At 39.2% G+C, this 27,936-nt stretch overlaps 1 protein-coding gene across 1 annotated transcript; it reads right to left on the bottom strand.

The window, feature by feature from the left end:
- Positions 1-1,688: 1,688 nt before the first annotated feature.
- On the bottom strand, positions 1,689-27,936 carry slc16a2 (solute carrier family 16 member 2). Its single transcript, XM_053324352.1, has 7 exons — positions 26,690-27,936; positions 16,392-16,536; positions 14,862-15,360; positions 13,335-13,478; positions 9,577-9,805; positions 6,952-7,218; positions 1,689-6,862 (listed from the first exon to the last, which is right to left on the bottom strand). The coding sequence occupies exons 1-6, from the start codon at positions 27,162-27,164 to the stop codon at positions 6,968-6,970; spliced, it is 1,743 nt and encodes a 580-aa protein (XP_053180327.1). The 5' UTR covers positions 27,165-27,936; the 3' UTR covers positions 1,689-6,862; positions 6,952-6,967.

Genomic DNA, 27,936 nt, shown 5'->3' with positions numbered 1-27,936 from the left:
GTTCTTTGTAATAAAATATACAATAAATATAGAACATTTATATTATTTAACTTTCACTGTTACTATTGCAGTATCCTTCATTCTTAGTGGTATTATTAAAGTTGGAGGGGTTCCTTTTGTGGTGATATTGATATTTTTTGATCTAATTGGAGAATGTTTTCAGATCTAAAACAAATCTAATCATTGGATTTGACCTCCACTTGGTGTTTGGGGTCTCACAACAAAAAACAAATCAATTTCAACTTTTATATCAGAGGTCCTTCATTAGCTGAAGAGTTTGAGTTTATGAAATGAGGGAGGGGGGACCCCTTCTGGACAATGTACAGTGTTACATGAGTGTTAATGCATTGGAAAGAGTTTTTGTTTCATGGTATGGAGACACCCACTGGTCATTTTCAAATGTGGAGCATCTACTATCTAAGTATGTTTACACCTGTTTATTCTGTACATATAGGGTGAGATTTGTCAGGAGGGATGGTGCGGTGGAGATTATATCTGGTCCATATATCCCTGCCTCTAACTGGATTATTTTTATCACCCACCGGGACAAAAAAATGTATCGCCCACATAGTGATTTATGCTCCTTCACCCGGTGAGCATATAAAATATCTAAAATAAATATATTTATATTTAAAAAATATAAATATAGTTATGTTGCCAGCATGTTGCAACTATTTTCCTTTCAGTATTGCATCCTTCTTACAAGAATGATATTAAAAGGTGTAGTGTGTAAGATTTAGAGGCGTCTAGCAGCAATCAATTGAATAACATCTCCCATCCAAGCATGTAAAACGCAAGAAGGCATCTCTACAGCCAGTGTTTGGCTTGCCTGTTATGAGCTATGTTATGAACTCCCTGGAAGAGAACCTGCTCCTATCGGTGTATTATAAGAGCTGAATAGGGTTCCGCTGCTGAGCCTTACAACTAACTTTCCCAGTGGTCACTAGCAGCGAAATATCCCACTATGAAGCATTTATTGCCAAAGACGACTATTATAAAAAATACATCTTTAAAACTGTTAAAAGGATACTTCAAACTACAGACAATGTAAATTATGACTCTTTCTATTAGGAATTTTTGATCAATGGAGATTTTATATTTGTAAAACTTTACTTGAAAAGAGAAAAATCTGTAACTTCATCACAATGTAAAGTCTATAGGCTGAGTGGGAATAATAAAGATATAAAGGGCTCATTCTGAGGTAACAAAAACACATTGATTCTCATTTTCAGGTGATTACACAAATTAAAATATATTTATGAAAATTTAATTATATTTCTGCCAATTGTTCCCTCTAACTCTTGTCATTAAATTACATTTTACATTTCATTTTACAGTTACAATGTTTAGATATTTAAATATAAACACAGTGAATTTACTTTACACTAAGTTACTTGCCACTTGCACAGTAAGTTTCTTAAAGTGTGGAAGTCAAAGGAGGACTTCATGCCAGACTGAACTCGGCCATGTTGCTGTGGTGATAGCAAGCGGATCACATGTTTGAAGACACAATCACTGTGTCCTCAAACAGTACACAGTATTGCATTTCGCTTTTTGAATTGCCACGTCATTGTGAAAGGGGTCTGGGGTTAATCTCCAGCAGTCTAAAAACACCTGCAGCATCTTCTGTGTGAAGTGGACTGAAGGCACAATGAAGAGACAACAAAAGAGTGGCTGGAAACGACAGATGGAGTTGTTTTCATATTACATCTTTATTGTTGGTTTAATAGAAAAAGATTTGCCTCTTTTTTGATACAGATTCAAAATTACTTTGACAAAAAAAAGAAACAACACAAAAATTACATTAATTTTCTAGCAGCATGACTTAATTTCAGATCTCATGATGTAACTGGCCTTGTTAGAACATGTTTTGTAAAATGAGTAAAACAGAAATTGTGAGATATATTTTTTTTTTAAAAAGAAAAAAGAAAAAAAAAAGGTAGAACAGAAGCAAACAGCTCTAAGAAGTGAAGAGAGGCAATAGAGGTTTTACTGCAGCAACCTTACCAGAGGTTAGAACAGGAAAGTTTAGTTGAGCCCTACAGAGAAAAATGACTCATACTTTAAAATGTAAGGCTGCAGGGAGGCCTGGACATTACAGAGACAAATATGAGAATAGATCACCAGCAAAAGTTGGGAAAAGCATGATGCTAAAGAACAATGTGCAGGTTTCTAGAACATAGAGCATAAAAAAGGTCTATGCATTATTCACATCTGAAAAATGGCAGTAAAAAAAAAAAGAAAGAAAAAAAAATCAACTGATGACTGGTACTGGCAACAACACTGGCAACACTGTCTGTGTGAGGTGTTGGGCTTTTGCTAAATCATGGCTCATAATATAAAGACATTAAGCTATGCTGTTTCACATCTTGTTTTGTATGGTTTCAGGCCAAGGCCAAAGCCAAAGCCCGCCAGTTAGACAGTAGGCAAAGACTGAGGTCAGAGGAGCAGAGAAACAGAGAAACAGCACATTGGAGAGGAGAATAACAAGACTTCATATTGCCACAGCTTGGGTTGCCTTCGCCGGGTGTGTTTTTATTTCAGCCAGAGGAAAGTCTAATGAGGTGAGACTGTGAGGCGAGGTCTGTTTTCTGGGAGCTATGCAACGGAGATTTGTGAACTGAAGTGCCATAGTTGCATAAAATATTGTAAACTGATTATTTAAGTAAGATTGACACATTATTTGTTAATACATGTAATGTAAATATGTTGCTTTGAGTTAATTTGACCAGTTTTGAACTGGTTTTGGAAGAATGCATCAACTAAGAAACCTGCAAGTTTAATTTATTAATGCGTAGGACAGTGTTTAATATAAGCCTGTCTTTGTTTAGGTGCTGAATGTGCCTCTCTGTTGCTCTGACCTGCATACTGTACTGTATGTCATACGCAAAAGCACCAACAGGAGAGAAGGGTGACATTTTCACCACCTTGTGAGAGAGAAAAGATAAAAGACAACAGTTCAAAATCTTTCTAATTATTAGAAAAAAAGAAACCCTCTTCAAAACCATTAAGTAAAACAAGTAGTAGTGTTAGTAGTATATAGATCAGGTAACATAAAAGCGAGTGCTACAGGAGACAAATGCAAACTTGAGAGTCCAAGTGAACATTCGTCATTCAGAGTTTGACATGTTCAGAAAGTGAAGAGGTCGCAGGAAGTGAACTGTGAGCAGCGCTGCATAGACGAAAAGACTTTGGCAAGCCAAACACTGGTTCAGCAGACACCACGCAACCATCCAGACGTCCTGTAATCATTCTTCATTCATTCAACTCCTTCACTTTTTTGTACTATTTTAATCCGAACACATAAACTAACTCGACAGTTCTTCTTTTTCCAGTAGTCATTGAATTGTTTCACTAAAAATACCAACAAATACAAATCATTAAAAACAAACTAAAACAATACAACAGCTTATGGTTAATTAAAAACCATTACAAAAGTATATAAAGTACATACAGTATGTTGATACATGTCAGTTTCCTCTATTTGAATCTACAGTAGCATAATAACCACCTCAGCTGGTTCTGACCAGAAAATGGGTGGGTAAATATAAGTGAAGTTGACTCAGGTGAAATCAAGTGAGGAGGTTGTTAATATTGATCCACGACTGACAAGCATCTACACTGAAAACAACAATAAAAAAAAAATTTTTTAAAGGAAAAAAATGAATAAAAAGTCACGTTAAGATCTGGAAAATACACAAAACAGGCTTTGTAGTTGTGTGTCAAATATAGCAACGAGCTAAGATGCTGTCGCAGAGGTCCAGTGGAGGATTGTATCGCAGTTGGGAAAATTCAGTAATGCTTTTCAGTCTGGTCTGATAAGGCAGATTTGTTTTTCAGATTGAGGTTACTGCTGCTGTCTTGCTTTTAGTCCTTGTCTTTTCATTAAAAGGACAAATAAAAGTAACAGGAAAGCTGCTAGCTACTGTAACAATGAGACAACATATTCAACATAAAAAAGGAAAACAAATTCACAGTCAATATTTTTTATCACAATTCCATTAAAATGTTGTTGAGACGCATTCGTCTTGTGCATAGAAACACTATCAGCCTTTTACAGCTGCTGTTAACCATAACATCGGGGTCCTCCACTATTTCATTTGCGAGATTCAGGTACTTAAGTGACATATGCCTCAAGTTTGACAGCAGTAAACTGGTGAGATCGGTCAATAACACCCGGCCCTTTTCTTTACATTGTTAGTTGATGCAGTCCAGTGCTCATGGTGAGTAAAATTACATGTTTCATGCAGTTCTACTGTTCGCTGCTATCTTCTGCAGCCTTCATAACACAGAAATACACTTTAAGCTGCAATACATTTCACAGTTTATCATTATGCAGGAGAATAAAGCAAAATAAAATAGAAAATACTGCAAATATATATTCTTTTTGAGATTTTGATTTGCTTGGTGGTGGATGGCTTCTCAAAAATAAACATTATGCTTTACTGTGATGAGGTTCATGATATCACTAGCTTATATTCCTGATACACGAACAGCTCACGCAGCCCATACTTTTTAATTGCACCTATCTTTTTTCTTTTTTATATCATATTTTGACTATAATTAGCCAATCAAATTGAACACTACCTCAGTCAAATTAGGAACTGATGTTTTTTTTATACCTTTCTATGGGTCTCCACTGCTTATGGTTGTTTAATCATGGATATGAGGCATTTATGTAACTGCATTTCTTCAATGATAAAAGAGAAACTATTGATACCTAGTAAATGTGCAGGTAAAGTGACAGAGAGCAGGAATGGTGAGGATCAAGAACAACAGAGCAAAAGGACATGAAGGCAAAATAAGGAAGAAGGATAAGTCTATAAACTGATTACACACCAACTGCTCTATGATGGACGTTTGTTTGACATTTCCGCACTTTCATTGAACCTAAACAGACACTGAATGAGGTTATGGAGGAAGCAAGGTGGATTTTTTTTTTTAAAACAGATGTTTGGCAGCTTTGAGGTTCTAAAGACCTGAATCCGACTGCATTAACAAGCCACTACACAGAGCAGCGGGAACATAAAGTATAATGAATGTCGTTGTGTTCAACTGGATTGCTGAGGATTGTTTGATTAATGAGGTATACTGCAGGTGTACTACTGGTCCTATGGTTTGTCCTATGGCATTACGTCCCAAAAACTACCTTCAGCAGTGAGGTTTGTGTAGCTTTTAGTTTGTAAAGTATTGTAACACAGAAGCTGATTGGGGGAGTGAAAGGGGGAGAAGAATCTGACAGAGAGGAAAACCACCTGGACTCATTATGAGTGAACTGTCATCCAAGGGCATTTCCTTCCTTTACTGTGTCCCAATACCCTCTACTCTACCAGCCAGTTATGAATAAAATCATTACAGAGTATAATGCAAACAAACAATTATTGCAGCTCTACTTCACATCTGTTCATTACAGTCGATTGTTCAACAGGACTTGTAATCTAAGAGTGCAGAGGTAAGCGGTCCAAACGTGTATGAAACTTAACGGTAACTGCAAACCGTCCTCTTGAGGGAATATCTCAACGAGGCCGCAAAGTTTTGATTGTGACGCCCTCACGACGAGACTGAACTAAAGCAGCAAATCATCGGCCTGACTGGATTATCTGTGAGACTTGGCAGCTTCAACAGCATCAACAGGTTGTAACATAGAGGCTTCATATTACAAAACTGCCTCTGTTATCGAAAATGTGGATGAAAAGGTGCCGCACACATACAAACACACATAAACACACGCACACACACACACACACATACACACATTCACACAAAAGAAAAAAGGTCCAATTAAAATGTAAAAAAACCTTTTCAGAGTGTTTAAAAAGCCGCCAATCTCTTGTCACATGATTCCAACTTTTTCCACTTGAATGAGTATACAGAATGCACACTGCACAAAAGGTAGTAGTGTTTTCAAAGCCATAACAAGCAGTTTGACACAGAAGAGAAAGAAGCTGAAATTTAAGGCTCACAAAAAGACCTTGTATCAACTATAAAGTTTCATTAATTCACATGAATTACATTGCCCTCATGACTCACCACTACTTATTTTGACTGCAAAAAGCTGCAAAATCACTGAAAACCACTTAAAAAAAAATTAAAAAAAACACTCCAGGGTGAATCAGATTCAGATTAGACAAAGTCATCAACAGCTGCCACAGTCACACATCTGTCTCTCATGCAGGAAGGCTAGTTAAGTAGCTGAAACTATTTTGCTATGGGTTTGGAACCCTGGCTGTGAGTACAGTGTTGCACAGTGTGCAGTTGAGTTGAGGTGATTGTGTCTGGTGGTTGATGTCTGAGGAGGATTGTCTGTTACCTCCTGTAACATTTGCAAACAGATGTGTAGTGTCATGGCAGAAAATGCAGGCAGTAGATTAGAGTTGAATAGAACAAAGAAGTGAATGTGTGAATGCATTCTTTCACTATTTCTTATTTTGTATGCCTCTTTATCCTAACATCATCTTGTATGAAATCTAAAACAAAACATAGTAATATTTTACAGCTTCAGAAAGCTAAGGTAGCAAGATAAAAGCTGTGAAATTATAAACTACCACTGTTGGTTAAAATTTCTTCATGTCTTTCCTCTTGGAGATATGTGTTACTACAGAGTCCCCATTGATTAAATTATCCCAGTTGAGACTGTGTTGTGCTTATCCTCCTCAATCATTTCCATAAGCTTACACTGTGTGCCTTCTTGTCATCCTCTCTGTGGCTTCCACCAGTGCGCCCTTTTCAATTTTGCTCCACATCAAAATAACAAACATACATTTGTGGGTCCAGGAGGGTGAGAGGTTAAAGGTCAGCCAACAGGAAGTCCACAGTTGGAGGGCAATCTAAGGATGAGAAAAGGTGCTGGTGGGCTGAATCCCTGGGAAAAAAGACCAAATTGAAAGTATAAAATTAGGAGAAATATGTACTTCCAGGTGAAGATATATGATATGTATAAACATATGTTACCTTTGTATGCAGCGACTCAGATGTGTGTCTCTACGTCAGTATAGCCAGGCAGGATGTCTCCGTTGGAGCAGCTCTTGGGCTCCCCCGATGTTTGGCCAGTGGACAACATATGGGCAGTCGTGGACGTTTCTTCCGATGCTGCCTGGCCTCGCTGGAGCCTGCAGTGTATCAGGGGCACAAAGAACAGCACCATGCCCCCTACCATAGGAGGCACCCCAGCCAGAGAGAAGGCCACCTTGTAGTTTCCAAAGTAATCACGTAGGAGACCTGAGCAGTGGGGGCAGAGGGACACAGTTCATGTTATCCTGTCTTAAATCAAGAAATCACTACAACTTAACAAAACACCTAGTACTTTTTATGAAAAACAATTCAACATTTCAGAAAGTGCACTATTTCCCTGAATGCAAAATGAGCAGATTGATATTACTCTCGTGTGTGTTAAATACAGAGCTGCAGCCAGGAGGTGATTAGCTTAGCTTAGCTTAGCATCAGGACTGGAGGCATGGGGGAAACAACTACCTCGGCCCTTCTCTAAAAATCAAAATGACGCCTCCCACCGCTTCTAAAACTCAATAAAAATGTTGGATTTGCTCAATCTTCATGAAAACTGAAGTGAAAATTTTCAATTTGTGGTTTCAGGGGGAGTTGCATGTTGCATCTACAGTTTAACCAGCTGTCCACTACTTCTCCAGCCATAGCACCAGTTGCCAGTTGCTGTTTGTAGAGGTCTCTGTAACTCTGACTCCATGAAGTCATCTCACCTTAGCCAAACAGCTCCAGCACCATTTGTGTTCAGATGAAAAAAAACACAAAAAAATGCAATATTTTAATTAGTCAGCTTTTAGTCTTTCAGCTAAGCTAGGCTAACCGCATTCTGACACCAGCGCTGTGCTGCGTGACCGGTATCAATTTTCTCATCTAAGTAGAAAGAAAGCAAATAATCATATTTCCAAAAATGTTGAACTATTCCTCTATCTTAATCGATTAATCTGCCGATTTGTTTTGAAAATGTTTCTGAAAATGTCAGAAAATGTCTTGTTTCGACTACTCGAAACCTCGATGACATTCACTTTAACATCATAGAAGACAAAGAAAATTATAAAATCAACACATTTGAAAAGCAGCAAATGTTTATAATTTTTGCTCAAAAAATGGCTCATTGATTACTCTAAATGTAACACTAGCTGACAATCTTGTTTTTGCTGACCCCTTGTGGCTTAACGTCTCACCCTGCTTCACTGAATATTGTGAAATTTCCTTAGATTTGGTGGGCAAATCTTGGCTAAGGCTGTTCACACTTCTGCTCACACTACATGAGTGCAACTGTGAAAGGGATGCACTGCTTTGTTGCCTGTTATGCATGCATTCTTGCTCTTGAACTCTATTGACTGTACAGGACAACAAATGCCTGCACTGTTGTGATCGCATTCAGATTCTGAAGAGCCTTGCTGTCTTTGTGTTTAACGTACAGATAATGCACTGATTTTTGAGCAAAAGAAAATGTAATTTTTACTGGAAAATGTCATGTTTTGTTTGACCACAGGCAAGAACATCTGCATCTGTGGTGACTCAAAAGGAAAATTGAAACCATATGGCACAATACTGTACTATATGTCTGAATGCAGGCCTTTGTGTAAGAACACAAGTGCAATCTTTTGGTTAGTTAGCCTCTTAAAGTGGCATCCCACATGCTATGAATCCCTTTTCGGAAATGAAATTAGCAGGATCTGTCGGGAACAACAACAGGCGCAAAGTTTTTTTCTCCCCCTGAAACTAAATTAATATACTTCAAAAATGTGAGAAGCAATGTTGTTGCCTCCTGACCATGTCAGATTTCCTACAGCAATTACTGCCTAAATCAGATGAAGAAAAGAAAAGAAATCATGTCTTATATCCTCTGGGACGTCCCTGTGTGGACATAGGTCATTTATAAATGTGTTCTTCAAGGATGTCTTCTAAAGAAGAAATCATTTTAATTAAATGAGAGTCTGTTTTGATTAATTCAACAGTTTGAGTACATGAGTCTGAGTTTGGACAAATATGTCAAACAATTGATTCACCTTCAGAATCTCTGAGAGCTCTATTATGCTCAGCTGAGGCCACAAATGGAGGGTAGAGTGTAATAAAAGCAGTTCAGGTATGTGTGTGAGAGCTTAAAGAGGTTGGCAGGAGAGGGCATGAGGAAGCTTGAGTCATCAATTTAATGTTCTGCCCTCAGTCTTATATGCACTCCTGTTATTACTGTAAAGAGTAATGACAGAGGGAGGCATCTGGAGACAGAGCAAGAACAACGGAGGAGAGAGGGAGGAGGCAGAAGAGACATGGAGGGAGTTCAGTGCTGAGATCTGGCCCTGTTTGTGTTCTTTTTTTCCTGAAGACAAATCCCTGGAGACAGCCTGCAGTTGGCTGCAAGCCCATACCTCTCTAAATACAATCTAAGTACAATCTGTCCAGTCATGCATTTGTCTTACCTTAACTCTCTACATTTATTCTATCGTTCTTCAACTGTTCTACTTTGCTAATATAAATCACCTTGTTGCGTGCTCTTACTGCCAATGTCCCGAAGTCAGTGCAAAAAAAAAGTCCAAACAAATGAGAAAAAGAAGGAGGCTAGGAGTTCCTCACCAGCGATTGGTGGACCTGCTGTCATGGGAAAAGCCATGAGGCCTAGAAGGTAGCCTATGGCCTGCGAGGCCTGCATTGGCCCCACCAGCTCAAACGCTATGGGAGCCATCATGGTGAGGAAGCAACCATCACACAGCCCCAGGAACACACACACAACCACGAGCCCCTCGAACACCGAACACTGAGGAATCATTATGGACATCAGTCCCAGAGCCATGAAGGACACCACCTAAAACAGACAAGAGGAACACAGTGTATTAAAATGCAGTTAGTCTTTGTTGTATTTATCTATTATTTATTGTACAAACTTTTCTCTTTCTCTCTTCTGTCATCTCTTCACTCATCTCTCATGCTTTTACATATAGATTCAGGTGTTTGTCTGCTGAGAATATACAGCCTGATTTTAGTTGGCTCCTTTTTCGATTCCTGCATTGCATCTACTGTCTGCTTGTGTATGGAGAACTGGCCTCCAGACTTTATGTCTCATTGTGATCATTTTGTTACTGAGTGCACCCTCTAGGGACTTGATAAAAACCAACATACAGTATCTGAGTTGAAGGAAAATGAGATGAAGACATACTGATTCATCTATGATTAAGTAGCTACACAGACGTTGATCTGATTCAAGACAAAGGGCTAAAAATATTTCGTTGCCAAGAAACAGATGTAGAACTGTGCTGATTTTTTTTTTATAGTAGTTATCAATTTCCTGTAACTGTGTAAACAAAACTAAGTGCAAACCTAGTATATGGCTGGATCATATATGATCAAATTGTGGCTAAAGGGCTTTAATTAGAAACAGGAATACAGGAAGTGGCAGCATTTGGCTGACCAGTGGTGTAACTTCATCAGTCAGTCAGTCAGTAATAGATGTTTAAAGGGCTGGCTCGCAGAGGTCCAGCCAAAAATGTTACAATGTTTCTGATCCCCATGTGTATGGCTAGCTTGAGGTGCTAGTGTGCAGGAGGCTGGTACTACCACCAATATATATCTCAGTCCCATCTTCTGTTGTATCATTTTGAGTTTTTCTTAGTTGTTGCAGAAGGACATCTTAAACCAAGCTCAGATTTGTGAATTTAATACTTTCAAGGCAGATTGTGAAGCCATGATAAATGTGTTAAAAGTTCCCCTCAAACGCTATGTACAAGAAAGTAACTCTTAAAAATAATGAGTGTTCAACAGAAAATGCCTTTTCATCTCATAAAAGGCTTCACAGCCAATGTGTTGGTTCAGAATGGCAGCGGGAGGGAAAGCATAGAGCTGTAAACACATTGTCTTTGTTGATAAAAACATTATATCTCACAAAGTGGCCAACAGTGCCAATGGTGCATTAGAAATGTATATTTTTCTGTAATAATTTTAGATTTTTAAATTTTGATCTATTTTAGTAATTAACAACATGATTAACAACAGGAGATTGAGTGTGTGGTGTGTGTGTGGCGTTTGCACTCAGCAGGAACGACATATATACCAGCCAGCAATGACAAAGCCTGTTTGTATTCTTCTCTCAAACAGCCCTAAACTGAATCATCCCTGCCACTATCCAGCTGGGTAATTCTTCTGGTGACACAAAAGTGCCTTTTCATTCAGGTACCGTAATTGGGTGCAAATTAGGATCTCAGTTATGATTGTATGCGGCCTAATAGGTAATTAACGAGACTTCAGCGAGACTTCTAAATAGGAAGATGTAATGTTCAACACATTCATTGTATACTGTGTGTGTGTGTGTGTGTGTGTGTGTGTGTGTGTGTGTGGGTGTGTGTGTGTACTGTTTGAAAACAAACACAAATGTTAACATTTGACCCCAAGTGTTCTTTTTGGCTAAACTGCAAGAGCAGGGCCAGCCCTGTATGCAAATGCCGTGACTGAATGACTGACTGAGTGATGAAGTTACAACATTGATCAGTCAAGTGTTAGATTTACCCCATTAACCATTGTTCTTTCAAAATGTACCTGTATGGACAGCTTTCTATTACATCCTCAGGGGGCATTTAGAGTGGCTCATTCCAAATTTATCGAAACCTAATGGAATATTTTGCTGCTCTTGGATACGACTGAGGACAAAAGACTTCTGAATTCATTGACAAAACCATTTTGTCTGTCTCTCCAAGGTGAAATGCTTCACTAGTATGTTAGACATTTACCAATAATTGGAGTTAACATTGCACAACTGTGCTCTAGCTTGTATGAACAATGTAGCAACATTTGGTTCCCAAAACTTCGGTAATTTCCACAACACTACTTTAGCTTGTGTGAACAATATGGCATTTTTTGGCGAGACTAGTCGAAATGTCAGCAATTAAAGACCATGACTTTTATTGAAGCAGGCTTACCCAACCCGTTTCAACTAAAAAGCCCTCAAGCGACAAGGCTTTCATTGTGAAACATCTGCAGGATTGCGTTGTGTAAAACTTTGTGGCTTGCACGGTTTCAATACGGTCCTTCAAAAGTAGCTAATACGGTATTTTACGTCAATTTTACGCTTGGCTGAGACACTTACACACTTACACACACACACATACACATACACTGCTAAACTCGGAGTGGACATTAGCACAATTGTAGGAGTCAATTAGTAGCATGACTTGCGATTGCTCAGTATTTACACCTCTCTTACAACAACTACAGCTGCATATGTTGATCACTGAAATACAGTCTAATAGAAACAGAGCACTGTAAGTTAGTAAGTGCTGCAGTATTTGCACCAAGGTTTACTAGCCGCCATGTGTACTATGTTTAATGCAATTCTTTCCTGATGTGTAATGTCCCTATTTGTTTTTACAGTGTCAGTGGCAGTGTGTGGGTTGCACCATATGGTTTTACAGTGGCCTTTGGCTGAGATCAGTGATTATGTGCACAAGACTATTTACCAAAATGAGATCAAACAAAAAATAGGTAAGACTATACTGCTCTCTGACACTTTTGTAAAGATGCTTGGATTACTTATTTGTGTGTTAGCTTGAAAAATTAGTGTCTTAATATTTTTTAGGTATTGATGAACATGTTATGTTCTATTTCAGTTTCTTCTTGTCTCAACAAAGAATTACACCCAACTTCATCTCCTACATGATCTTCAACCCTTTCCTTACAAACCTACTACATCATCTTTAATCTCTATCATTAACCTACATACCTTTCACAGTCCAATAATTGTATGATATACTGAATAACTAATCAATTCTACCATGTACTATTAGTGTCATTCGCTTCTCTTTCAAATCAAACATCTGGTTACACACTGTGACAGTCCAGCACAGAGCAGAGTAGGAGAGAAAACAGCTTTCCATGTGGTGAGAGGCATGAGGGAGAGAGCACAGTCAAAGCACCAAAATAACAATCACTGTGACAAAACTCTCACTACACAGTGAGTAATAGAAAAACTAGATATCCGCAGATAGAAACAGATGAAAAGAGCTGGGGTTTACAGATAATTAGAATAGTTATAATTACAATTAAAATAATACACACTGTTCTATTGCTTTTGCAAGACTACATGAAAAATTATGCATTTTTCATCTTTTAATGATGTTGTACAAATCGGGGGTCACAAATTAAAAATAAAAACAGACAAAACTCACTGTTATCATATTGTTAAATGAAAACAAGCTAAAAGTGACACTGGAGGTAATATAAGAGATATAGTTGTGTTGTTTTCAGTCTCCAGCCCCACATACTCCTTTTAACTGCATGAGCTGTTACAGAAACCAAACATTAAAGAAGTGAACAGCCCAAATGTTCTAACCTCACACATTCCTCACCTGCATGTAGATTTTGTAAAGACCAGGAATGAGGTCACCGATCTTGCCGAAAGCGAGGCGTCCCACCCCAGATGAAGCTCCTATGCACACAAGCAGCACCCATTCTTTCTGGGTACCCTTGAACTGCTCCTTCACAAAGTTCATCTGAGACATAAAGAGAAAAGAGAGATTTGTTTGTTTGTATGGTGGATAATGTGTTTGTGCTACAGAAGAAACTCATAAGAAGCTAACCTATCGATAATCGATGAGCTCATAAAGATATCACACAACCTGCTGGTGAGCTTTTTTTCATGTGTTTTTGTGCCTGAACTCAGCAAAATGGGTATGCATTTGGTAGAGTGAAGGAATTGTCCATCGATAACAAAACATCTTCATCTACAGACCTTTGGAACAGCAGGACAGGAAGACCCAACGCATATAGGTCAGACCCTCCCACTCCCCTCAGCCCTGAGACCCCAAATCAGATCCAAAACATGAAACCACCTTCTGAAGTCTTTCCTGAACATGTTGGTCCCTGTGAAATATTTGCTCTTCTTTGAAGGGGTCTACATTCATCAATGGCCATAGGATAGGCATGTTCAGGGATACAGAGAGGCCATACAGGAGAGGTTTCCTGAGGTGGTCGAGCCAATACAAAGGCCGGGGCTGTGTTTACATCTGGGCCTGGGCCTGAAACAACAGGCCTGACAGAGGGAGGTCGGAGCTGGAACATCCGACATCTGGATAGAGGGAGATCAAATTCACAGCTCAGCGCTGCAGCTTTACACTTCATCCCCATCCTTCACTATCTTGCCATCTGTCTAATGCAAAGTCGGTCATAGGTTGTGTACAGATTTTTGGAAATATGCAACACCTGAAATTTGGATTCTAATCATCATACTCGCAGAGGTAATTCTCACAAACCCTATTATCACATTTACAGGAATGAGTCAGATCTTCAGCTTTCACTCCGCTCGTTTACATTCATGCATGCATGCATGCATTCCACATCCTTCTCCCACAAGAAAACGGACAGCATCAGACCGCCCACAGTGCAACAGTGTAGCTCTGACATCAGTCTCCCTCCCTCTCTGCATCCCGCCATTTCCCCAGTCAGCTGGACATCGTTTTTTATAATATACACATGGTTGCATAACTACAACTAATCAACGTCATAATGCTGTTTATGTAACCTTATAATATCAATAAAGAGGACAAGGTTCCTAGATCTTAATAGTCACATTCCAAAAATATCCAGGAATGATATGGTATGTAAACCGAAGGACTGTGAAGTACACAAAGCTGAGTGTCTACACAAAATCTTCCATTCCATTAACACCTGAAAATATATATATATAATATAAGCAAAACATGACTTGGCTACCTCACTTCACATCCATACCTGAGAAACAGCAACATTTATCTCTTTGTGACAACTTTTAAAACATTTGTATATTCTTTAGCTGAGATAACCCAATTTGAGGCAGGAAAAAATACACAACGAGCACTTGTAATGTGACTACAAGCACGCCTATAGGATGTTCTTACCAGATGGACATATGGCACAAAGTAACCCAGTACAGCTGTGGCAACTCCAAATGCCCACACCCGGTATGTGATGATGTGAAACACTCGCAGGTTGAAGTACTTTTTGAGTTCAGCCAAGTCCTTGCTCCACCTGCTCCTGTCCTGTGCAGTGGCCCCTGGCTGGGTTTGGGGTTCAGCAGGGCCAGGACCCATGCCTGGCGGTCCCATGCCTCCTCCAGCAGGTAGTAAAGGTTTGAACATTAACGCCAGCAGGGCCTGGACAAGCATAAAGATGCTTAGAATCTGGAAGGTGCCGCTGAGGCCCAGTGGCTTCGACACCTTGTCAAGCAAAACAGGGAGACCCATGGAGAAGAGGCTGGCACCTGCCGTCACCACGCCATTGGCCAGGCCCAGGCGCTGGCGGAAGTAGTGGCCAAGGATGACCAATGAGGGCTGGAAGGCGAATGAGGAGCCACAGCCGAACAGTATGCCATATGTGAAATAGCGAAGGCCCAGGGAGCTGTGATAGATGAGAAGAAGAATAAGGACAATTTCCTTAGTGCACATATATTCTAAGATATGATAACACTATGAACTGACAATTAAAATTAAAAAAAATATTCTACTAATAATTCTTTCATTCTGACACATTTTGACTTAATTGAGACATGTTCTTAAATATCTACTTGTATTTTCATTGCAATAAAATATTCATTTGCCTTCAAAGTGAATATTTGTCTTGACTACAAATGTGTAGAGAAAAACATTACTAAAAGATGGGTCATTAAAGGCATGACAACATGCAGATTAACTGACAAGCATTGCTGTGTTTCATTGTCCTTCATGTTACCTCTGACTCATGAAAAAAGCGTAACATGATCAAAGAATCCAAGAAACGTATTTAAACTATAGAAATTACAACAGCCATGTTAATGGCTCTGTGAGGCTGCACAGTTAAATGCTCACCTCAGCATGCTACAAAGCCCACAATGACAACACAAGCATGTAGATGTTTAGCAGGAATAATGTGGACCATGCTGTTGGATAAATTTACATCAGAGTAATTACAATTTCTTCTCTGGGAACTATTCTACTTATATTTCAATAAAGAACTAAAAAGTCATTAAAGACATTGTCTGGGATATATGAAAGTATGTCCAAAATTTTATAGTAATCCACACAATAGTTGTCAATGTGGATCAAAGTGGTGAGGGAGACTAACGTTGCCATCCTTATTAGCCTGCTGCTAATATGGCTAAAATAGGGAAACTATTAAGATAAACGAAAAATGTTTATCTAAGAATTTATTCTGAATTAAATCAAATCATACATATTATGTAGTGGCTTCACAGTTGTTGATTATAAGATGGCTCACTGCATGAATGGTATGTTGATATGATTATTGAGACTGAATTAATTATCTGTTGTTTAGTGCCTGAAAAATGTTGTATGCATCAGGAATTGGTTTGGTACCACAAACTGTGTATTGTCCAGATCATCTGACCTACAATGTGACTTTTACAATCGATGTCTTTAGTGAACATAACTTACTTAGCAAAGGATGTACTAAGTAGCCCTATGAAAGCCACAAACGCCCCACTGACGGCTGTCTTCCTGCAGCCGAAGCGGTCTGTGAAAATGCTGACCACGGGTGAACAGAGGAAGATCATCCCCATGGCCAGAGCCCCGACCCAGGCTAGAGAGGAAGAGAACAGAGAGAATTCAGTTGTAGCTATCACCTAAATCAAATAAACAGGATCTTACACTTGCTGGTACAAAATGTGAGCCTCAAAGTCCATGTAACCTAAAATGCACTGTGTGGAAATCAACACAAAAAATACAGGATGCAATACTGTGCAATGCAACTGGCATGGACACAAAGAGGAAATATGGATTCCTTTTCCTCCCTGAAACAATACTCTGACTCATTTTCTCAGGTGTAATGATTCAATAGTTTCAATACAGTTTTTTAAAGCCACTTCCTACATAATATGCAGCTGATAATATGCAGTGATAAAACATATCGAGCCAGAGTGATCTAACAGAGACACTGCGTACTCTGAAGTACAAACAAACAAATGGCTGAATCCCGGTCTCCTGGGGAGCAAAGGTAGCTTTAACATACACCGTGATGTCTGAGCTGCAGGTCACACTAATCCAACAACTCAATGGGAATGAGACCAGAGAGACTGATAAACATGTGGATAGACTAATTTATGTATACACACACACACACACACACACACACACACACAGACAGACACACACACACACACACACACACAGTTCAGTGTGACACATGATTTCTACAGCACTATACAAACAGTCTTTGTTGTGGGGGTTGGCCGAAACGTTCTGTGCTATACGTGCATACAGCTGCTGGTACATAGTGTACACTATGCTACACATTTTGTATAGTTTAAGGATGGGACCACACCTTAGCCTTCCTATAGTTTATTTACTCAAAAAGAACAAATAGAACCTATTTAACATGTACTCCGTGTACTTCCCATCATTTTGCAGCTTTCTCTACAAAATGTTCAAAGTTTTCCCCTGCAAAGACCCCCAACATCCGCAAGAATACTTTGACAGGCTACTACAAGCACCAGCATTTTAAACCACTTCCCAAGGCACACAGTATACAATAGCATATAGCACATATCCATATCCAGAGGCACATTTTAAGAGGCACAAGATTAAAATAGGTTAAATGCTATACTGAATCAGTGGGTTTGTCTACATAAATATAATAATAAATACATAAATAAATATATATATATATATATATATATATATATATATATATATATATATATATATATATATATATACACAATTGAGAGGAAAAAATCTTGGCAAAGTTGAATGAGATCACATTAACCTACTTTTCTTAATAAGCAAAGCAGCCTTGAGTTTGGTTTCCTGTAAGCACCTTAGCATTACAATGGCACCATAATGCACCACAGATCTAGAAAGTAAACGACTGCACTCATAAGTATGCTTCAAATGAAGTCTTTGTCAGATTGTCCCACACACCCACACAGAGCAGAAAGACGATAAAACACTCTGTGGAGCATCACTATGAGCGACCCCTTTCACACACTGTGCATTGTCTCTATACGGCTTTCCAGTACGGAAATAACAAATTTAAAGGCACCCAACAGCATGAGACTGCTCTTTATAGGCTTTTGCATAGTAAAAAAACTAGATTTCACTTTGCCATCATTAGGCTGATGATGGCTGATAGCTGATGGCTGAAACAAGTTCATTTTTTTTGGCCACAATAAGCAGGATCTGATCTGCCGGTGGTTCGTTTGTGGTAATTAAATGACTTCCATGATTATAGCAATATCCTGATTCAGTGGAATCATCAAAGGACGTGTTCTATTAAATAGCCTGCTGCTTCAACTGTGCATGCAAAGAAAACATACCATACTGTCAGAGTTAAAACATATAGCATGAAAATGTAATGATATATACATAGCTCTAAGAGTTAATCATCTAAAAAATGTGTGCAGCCCAGAACATCTGACAGAAAGAGGTTGTGTTTGGTTTGAGTTGTAGTCTTCTGCTGCCTGAGATCTCAGAAATTAATGGCCACAGCCTTGCCAGCTTCTTGTGTCGGGATCGTTTTTGCCTTCACTGGTATTTGTCCAGCTTCTCATATTCCTTCTTATTAATGTTGCTATCACACCACTCAGTCTATCATTAGCGTGACTCTGTGTTCCTAGTCTATTCCCACATGTCCAGTTGGTTTGTCAGGAAGGGCCACAGGATCTTAACTCTGTCATTCGCAAACATCCATCAGAGTATGCCCGTCTAAATGTACACTGTTCCTGCCTGTAATGTGCACTCTCTCTTAATGGTTCATCCTAAGGGGCCAAGTATCAGGCACAGTGGTAAAACGTTTTGCAGTTAATCAGATTTGTCAGTCTGGTCCTATGAGTTTTGGACATCTACTTTTTCCATCTGCTTGTGCTATATACATTTCCCATATGCTTCTTCTAAGGCCCAACCCATACTTAATTTGTAGGTCTGTTTCTGATGATTTAGTTTGAATATATAAGTAAACATATATTTTTTGCAATGATCCCTCAATTCAAACCCAAAGATATGTAATGGAGGCACGGTGTTTTACTATTAAACATTACTGGGGATTTAATAATTAATAAATAATAATAAAAATGTATAAAAAATATAAATCAAATATACATAAAATGCTGCATACAACTTAAAAAAAATACATACATATATTTCTTTGCTGGCTCTAACTTCTTCAGTAGTGTTTATTTTGTTTCTAGTTGTTTCTGTACTTGCTATGTTATTGTTCTGCAGTTATGAATAATATAATATTTTTTTGCAGAATAGGGGATATTATCTTTTTCAAAAATAGAAAAAACTGGGTAGATAGCATGAGCAGTGACAGTTACCACTGACTTAAAATTGATCAATAGAAAATCCATGGCAGCTTGGTACCAACGATGGAGACAAAATAACAAAAATGAGTGATTACCAGCGCTTATCTCTTCCCTGTTTTGATATATTATCACAGGGAGACAGGACCGCTTACTACTGTCAACTTCTGCTCCTTTACCCAGCTTCCAGAGGGATGTGTCTCTTCAAGAAAAATTGCATAACTGGAGGCAGCACAATTCGGCTCTGAGGAGATATAATAATGTGAGTGCCAGTAGCGCCAACAATACTTTTAACTGATGGTTGCTGTCATGTTTTGACAAATTATGCAATTACATGTTCTCAAGCCTGCATCCAAATGCTGTCTTCAATGAAACCCAGTGCAAAGAGAAAGACTGCAGTCCTTCGGGTAAACTGTTTGAAAATGTGATGTACACTTGATGTTCTCTGTGTTCAAGCCAAGCCCACCTCCAAACCCCCTTTTCTCTCTGTCCTGGCACAAGCATAGGACTGTGAATAGCTCAAGTGGAGTGCAGCCTACTCATTATAGACGATTAGGTCTGAATATTTCCAAACAAGAGAAAAACAACACAGCAAGGAAGACTGACGCTAAATGAAAAGAAAAGAAAGTGTGTGTGTGTGTGTGTGTGTGTGTGTGTGTGTGTGTGTGTGCAAGCCTCTCTCTCTACATGTGATGGATTCAGTCTGACAGCGAGAGAGAGAGCCAGAGAGACTCGCCTGTACATTGGAGGAACAAACGTCTACTATATTACGCATATGTTCATGTTGTTTAATTATGACAAAATAAAGCAAACCAGACTTAGCATGCTAGAGTAATGTGCATACTATATTTCTATACATGCTTTACTATGCATCTAGTGAACCACCCTCTCTGTCACTGTTAGTGTCAATATATCATTTATGTCCTCTCACTCTACTAGGATACCTTTTAACAATGTGAATGAATGCCTTTTCAAACCATACATTTAAACATTTGAATGCATTTGCATTTAAGCTGTTGTGATGGAACAATTAATTTAACACTGCAGATATATTATCGAGCCAAAGATTAAGCTCATAAAGTCGTCTGCACTTGTTTACCAGCCACTACAGTACAGTCAGGGTTTATTAAGACAGTGACACCATTTGCCTTGTGAAGAATTCAGTGCATTAGATTTTAAATCCAACAATTAAGTTAAAAGTGCCAAATTTCAGCCAACTTTAATTAAGGGTGTTAACATCCAAGTCAAGTGAACAGTGTAAGAGCTGTAGTCTATACACATAGTCCTCTAATGCTTTTTATGTTCCGAGTAGCACCAACATTTTTTTTTTCACTTCCAATGTGTATAGTGGCAGTAGTTTAGATTGCTCTAAAACATATCAGCACAAATAGACAACACTGGAAGTAAGCGAGAAAAAAAGTGTTTTTCCTTTTTAATTCTTACCTCATAACCACTGTTTTATTTTAAACCCAATATGCTGAGGTGCAGCCAAAACAATAAAAAGAAAATCATTGTCCAAATGCTCTCTGACTGAATTGTTCGTGGCAAACACAATTTTCCACAGACACAGGGGGGATATATTCCATCAACTAAACAATGAAACATTTTCTTCTGAAAACTGTCTTGGGCCCTCACAGTTAAAGTAACAACAGACGTACATGTTTTTGTAACATCAACGGAAAGACTGACGTACAAGACCATGGACTTTGTACGGAAGCGTGTTCCCTCAAGGCCACAAAAGGGCCTCAGAAGGTACTAGGGCTGGACAATTTAATGTAATATGACGTACTTAGTAATTACATTTGATCTGAAAATAAAAATATACTGCTATGATGTTTTGTCTAAGAGGGGCATCACAAGTTAGCAGTACTGGGTTGATAATTGTAATATTTTTTTTTTAGTTGAGAGTGTACACTAACTTTAAAGATCATAAAAAAGGAAATACATTTTTTTAAAAGGTTGTTACTTTCAGAGTTGCTTATATCGTCAACTAAGTAATACTTTATAAGCTACTACTATATAATGACATGGAAGTGTGTCACAAAGCCTTACTTTAGCATCTGTTATCTAGCTGACTAATTACCATCAGGTCAGGCTGCATAGTTTGTGGAGTGTAATTTAAGGTCACAAACTGGTTTTACAGCAGGGAGCTGTGATATGCACCATCACCTACGATTGATGGTGTATTGTTCCATGTTCTGATATCATATAATGCTCCAAGCTGCAGTGACATGTGTTTGCATGTGTTGACCCAATTGATAATGCAAGAAAGGCATATAGGGGTAAATCTGGGATATGTTTTGTAGAGAGTACAGTATCTCATGTGTGAGTGTATGTAGCATGACTCATACTACATACACGACTAGTATGGCCCGCAGGCTTTGGTCCTGATATAAAATTTGTTCAGCTGTTCAACTAACTTGTCAAAACCTGAAAGTCATTAAACAAGTTTCTCTGGAATTAAAGGCATCCCTGAAGATGCCACATTTGCATTTTCAAATAAATATATTCTTATATGAGAATATATTTTAACTGAAAACATACAAATGACACAATTGTAAAGCTGATGGTGGGATTGGTAATGCTTGTGTTTGTCAAAGTTATTATATCCATCATAAAATATTGTCTGTAGAAAGGATGATTCTACGTGTCAACCATCCACTCCCCACTGTTGTAAAGAATCAGTCTGCTTTTTCTTTCCGTCACTATTTCCATTTGCACCTGCTGGAAAACTGTCTGAAAATAAATGGATGAATTTATTGATGTTAAAATGAACCTACATCCAACAAAAATAAAACAGTCTGTGGTTCTGTCTGTCTGCTAATGAGTGTGTGGAGCCTCTAGACACTGATCCGACCTGAACTCGTTCCCCTTGCCCTCTGGAATGCCAAAAATGCCACAGTCCTCCCTGATCTGCCAACCTGGGATTTCTAGCTGCCCCGGAGATGCTGGTGAAATCTGGGGCGGCAGGGCTACAATACAACGCTACACAGAGCACAGAAGTATGTGAATGGTTGGAGCAGTGTGCTTGTGACAGCAGAGACACCTGTTTGAATGCTAGCTGGGAAATTCTGTTTCCTGAGTTGACTCTGTAATAGGCGTCCAAATTGAATATGAAGAAAGAGTACACCTTGAACCACAGCTTAAGAAATGCATATCTGTTAGGTGCCATTGTATTTTGTAAAACTGTTCATTTGAATGTATAAGGGATCCTACAATGTGTAAGGGAGTGTTTTAGTGTACCTTGATGTTATAAATATTACAGACTTTTCCACCACGACAAGAGTACAACTGCAGTCTCAATACTTGTTTAGTAAAGTAAAGTAAAGCACACCTACTAAATATTGTCTATCAGCAGCTTCAAAAACAGTTTAAAAATGACCTGTTATGATTTTCCTTATTTTCAGTCACATCAATTCAAATGTTCATATGTAGGAGTAATCCCTTTATTTAGCACCATTAACAAAGGTTTGCTAATTCGGTGAGGAACATGTTTCAATAAATGTTGGGTTTGCATCTGTAGTAACTTAACACGACAGAAGAGAGTTGGATCAGGAGGGTGGTCTGAAAGAGACTAGGAGCTAAGACTGCCTGTTCAGAGATAGAGGCTGAACTGAACAGCTGCATGAAGAACAGTATAAGATAAATAAGGATTGTTTTATCTGTTAATCATGTAAACTACTCTACTGGAGTCCCAGAATGACATTTTTTAAAAATAGTTGGAAACCATCACTGATCCCCTTTAAAAGTAATGTTGACTCTGTCCTAATCATGACACTGATAGTACAATTGCCAAGCCAAATAACACAGGCAAGGTTATACTAAGAAGACAGTGGAGTGATCAAATGTCAAAAATCAAGTTGGACATTTGAACGACCACGTAAGCAACCTCTGACTAGTTTTACGTGTGTGCTACCACTGTTAATCAAACATAACCGCTGTCACTATGAGCTATATTATTGTAACTGTGGGAGATATGGATATAATATTATAACTGTCATTTTCATAGCATTGTTACAGTTTTTGATATAGTACATTTTCTGTAAACTCTATTGAGAAACTGCTAATTCAAATAGCCAGATGGCAATGTCTGTTTTTGCCTAATCCTGCAAATCACAAATCACATTAGTGCCGAAATCCAATACTGCTATAAAACTGTTGTTCTGCAACAATGCTGCAATTCTACAGCGGTTTCTGAAGGTTGAGAAAGTGGTATCATCTCATAGTATGTCAGACTTCAGATATCATTTTCCATTTTCCCACACACACTGTTAAAGCCTGGTTTGTGAAAGACCAGGGCTACAATATAAATTTGTTTGTGGTATGTCCATGTCATTTAATTCCATTTCCTCAGTATCTTTTAAACATTTAATGGAAAACTTAATGTCTAAATGTCACTGTCAGTAAGATTTATACTGTCCACTCAAGACTGGAGCTCCTTCTGATGGAGCAGCATCACTAATGGAGCAGGTATTATTGCAGCACCAGTCTTGTCTTGGAGCAAGGAGCCAAAATTCCTCAAGGGACTAAATCTGATCAAATAAAGAACGAAGGTGATATTTCCCACTAAATTCTTAAACTCAACACAAATAGGACACAATGTGCTTGAACAGCCCTCTGTTTTCCTTGTCACATAAGTCTTTCTGCTGATCTGTTTTACACTAGAAGGAAATAATTTAAGGGATCAATAAAAAATTAATGGCTCACCCACTCAGTCTCTTTCTTCTGCCTCTGCAACCACATATGTTGCAAACGCTGCTGCAGCAGCCTGAATGTCTCTTTTCATCCACTTTGGCTTGCCCCTGTTCAATCACACATCACCTCACAAGAGATTCGCTCCCCACTGATTATAAAAGCATCAAAGTTTTTGTTCTGAACTTCAAGGAATGCTGTGTTTGATACTTGACACCTCTGCATTTTTGTGTGTGTGGCCACAACCTCTGACCTGCCATGCTAGAGTGACTGAAAAATACAAGACCATCTGCAACTCATAACCTGCTCACCTCTCCTTCATACTTTCTTCATAAAAATAAATAAACTATTCTCATCCTCCACCTTGATACTCCTGAGCTATTTTGATCTCTTGTTTACCCCTAAAGGCTTAATAAATACCCTATGTAATCGAGCTAGGGAAAAGAGATAGTAATCTCTAATCAAGATTTGATTACATCCCAATATTTACTTGTCACCTCCTCTCCTTATGGTCCTGTAGTTTTAATGCTTGTGAACCCGCTTTGACGCGATGTTTTAAGATCCTTCTACAAGTTAATCTAACTTTTACCAACTCTACCCCCTCAGACTGGAAAGCCTTTACAACTGGGACTCTTGTAGTTGGGCTTTTCCCCTCTGAGAGAAAAAGGTCAGGATTCAGAACACTTGCTTAATCCTTTCACACAGGAGAACACTGAACAACCAAAAATTAAATCCAAGGACCTGCTAGAAATGAAATCCTCCACAATCCTAGAAAAAACGTGGGAGGTGGAGGGGTGGAGGGGTGGAGGTGAAGAAATACCTCACTAGACACCGCTTTGTGTTGCTTACCAGATATGAGGAATGTGTCTGGTCTCGGTGGACTTTTGAAAAGAAACTATTGTGTATCTGTTTACATGCCCAACACCTTCATGGTCCTCAGGCTCATTATCACACAAAAATCTGAAAGTAATGCCTCGTCACACTCTGCCCTTCAAACACAGCAGTTGTCAAGATGCTCTTTAAGATACTGACCTGTAGTTACACCAACAACTCGAGCCGTGTTTTCTCTACTCCTATAGCTGTTTTTCACACTGATGCTTGAAGGGTTGAACTTGTTCCAGGGAACAGTCTTAGTACCGTAATCCCTTCCCACATCCTGACCTTAACCTTTTGCTGGTGATTGTGGAACTTGACAGGAAGTTAAGAAAAATCCTGTTTACTCCTGTTTGCTACTACACTTTTTCAAAAACATTTATTTCCACTAAAATCAATAGATGATTTCTACTGCTTTATATTCAGGATGCTAAAAGAGAAAAAAAACTCACAAAGTCTCAGTCTTTTAATCAAGTTTAGTCACTTGTTGATATTATTAAAAAGCCCAAAACGAGAATGAGGATCTATAATGAAACCTTTGGAGGTGCTACAGTGACTCTGAATTGGTCAGGATTGTGGTTTTGAACTTCATTTGTCCACTAAAATAACACACAAGGAAAAACATGCCAGTTGTCCATTCACTACTGATGAAGCATGTCTTTGTTTCCATATTATCAAACTTCATCTAGGGACTAATTCCTCTGCATGAAACACAACTGTAGGATCTCTTCCCTCTAAAAGTGATGTAAGTGATATCTTTGTTACGAATAGTCAAATCTGAATCACCCAGGATGTTAGGAAAAGTGGTGTGAAAATTGTTTAAAGCTTGTGATATAATCCTCAACAGAATGGCTTATATTGAAGCATGCCGTTAAGACAGAGCTGTGAACATTGGCCGTAGTCTGGTCATGTGAGGAAAAATCTGTGGTCAACTGCAGCTTTAATGTCACATAATAAAAATAAATTCCTGGAAATTAAATTATTGCAAGGGCTTACAGCTGTTTATACTGTACAAAGCATTAAAGTCATTGGTTTTTGTCAAATGGCATCCCTCTATCTCGGTCTTCCCTGTGTTATTCTACTGCAAATAGTCTGAAAATGCAGGAAAAACAGATAAGTAATGAAATGATAGATCAAATTTCAAATACTTTAAATACTATGGAAGATTTAGGATGGCAAAGATTGTTTTACAATACAGAAAATTACAGAAAATTGAGTTGGGTCAGACTTGAAGTCACAGTATGTTTATAGGTTCACAGACTGTTCAAAAGTCTGTGGTAAAGTCTGTGGTGGGCTGTTTATGACAAATTGAACTAGATTTACAGAGGCTGGTTAATGAAGTTAAAATAACAGCTGTGTTAATGAATAGATAGCAAGAACACTGTTGGAAATGGCTGTTAATCATTTAACATGAGTGCTCTCCATGACATGCAAATGACTTACTCAAACAGAGGGGTACAGAGATTTTCAGGATGCATGAACACCCTGCAATGTATATGCAGACTTTAAATGTATTACTGAGGCCTGTGCGTCATTTAATACTATGTTTAGTGTGTCTCTTTAAGTGCAGGGTAAACCCACTTGAACTCTCAGCTGACCTACATCTTTTTTAGACTGTTGAATGTGTGTAAGGCATACTGTATATAGTAGTTGAGCTGGTGTTATTTACACTAAGATAGCATTTGTTTTTGTCATGCTGATATCATGATAATCATTGACTGGAGTTTCGCCACCTTGTTGTTTATATTATATCACTGAGTTTGTAACCAAGCATGCATCCAGGACAAATGTACTTCTGTCAACCACTTGATGTATTGTTTCATTTCAGTCAGTGTCAAGCTCACTTCAGCACTTCAGATTGGTACTTACCCACTTTGAACTGAGACCTCTCATCGTCTGGGTCTGCATGCTCCTGCACCAGCATCAAGTGCAGGATGCCGAAAGAGTTTTGAATCCCGAATATCGATCCATTGCACCAGGTTGCTGCAAAAACCACCAGCCAGCCGAAACCTCCTTCGGGCGGGGCGAATCCGGCTCCTTGGCCGTGCCTCTCCACCTGGACCCCCGACTCGGCATCAGAAGCCGGGGAGAGGGGCGGCTTGCACCCGGCCTCGATCAGCTGCACGGTGCTGTCCTCTGGCGCGATTTTACACTCGCTGCCCGCTGCCTGCTCATCTTTCCTCCCCTCTGCTTCCTGGGGAGCATCTCGCTGCTCCATCTGAGGATCTGCAGCCGGCTGCTCTGTCTCGGACTCTCTGCTGGGCGTCTGCTCTTGATTACCCGTTGATACCCATGCTGAGTGGTCTGGTGGAGGGGTTACTGCGGGCTCTTGGTGCACATGCATGAGATATAGGTCACTGACATAAGAGCACCGATTTGAATAGCAGATTTGATTGGCTATCTGTCAAAATGTGTAAGACATACGGTCCTTTACTGACAGCCAAGCCCCCCTACACGCTGCTTGTAGCCCAAGTCAGAGCGTCAACTTCAGCAAATATACCCCAACCTGCAAGCGTTAAATGTGTCATACTGGTCGCAGGTCTGTATTTTTCCAGTAATTAGATGGCACCGCGTATTTTTCTTATTTTAATACAACCTCGTCTTTCTAGGAACAGCTAACAGAGACTGAAACCATGTATATACTTTTGAGGGCTTCCCTGTGCTCGGTGCCAAATGCGGATCATCAACCTGTGAAAACGTCCGCTCAGCCTCGACGCCGTATCGTCCTGTAGAGCAACATCCCCCGATGTTAAAAGCAATGACCGGACGCTCCTCCTCTTTCATCTGATGCCTCCACACTGTGGAAATGTGAAATAGTTAGGCCCGTGTGGGTCGCAGAGGCTGCCTTGTGCCTTTAGTGTCAACCACAGCTCTGGCCGTCATTCAACAAGCTGGGCCCCGCCTCCCTTCCCCGGCGGATGAACGGTTGCAGCCAATGGTGGGGCTCTGCGAGGTCGTGGGACGAGTTTAATGCTTCGTGTCTCCTCGGATTCACGAAGGAACCCGAGTGTTTCACAACCCCAGCCTCAGCGACGCCAGCCCCGCTTTCCTCTGACTCACTGGACTGCTATCTGCATTGTATGTAGTTTAACCGTAGGCAATGACGGCAGATGTAT

This window comes from Scomber japonicus, chromosome 8 (assembly GCF_027409825.1).
Source record: "Scomber japonicus isolate fScoJap1 chromosome 8, fScoJap1.pri, whole genome shotgun sequence".
Taxonomy (NCBI): Eukaryota; Metazoa; Chordata; class Actinopteri; order Scombriformes; family Scombridae; genus Scomber; species Scomber japonicus.
The sequence above is the reverse complement of the archived record's forward strand: the minus strand, read 5'-3'. Positions and strand labels throughout refer to the sequence as shown.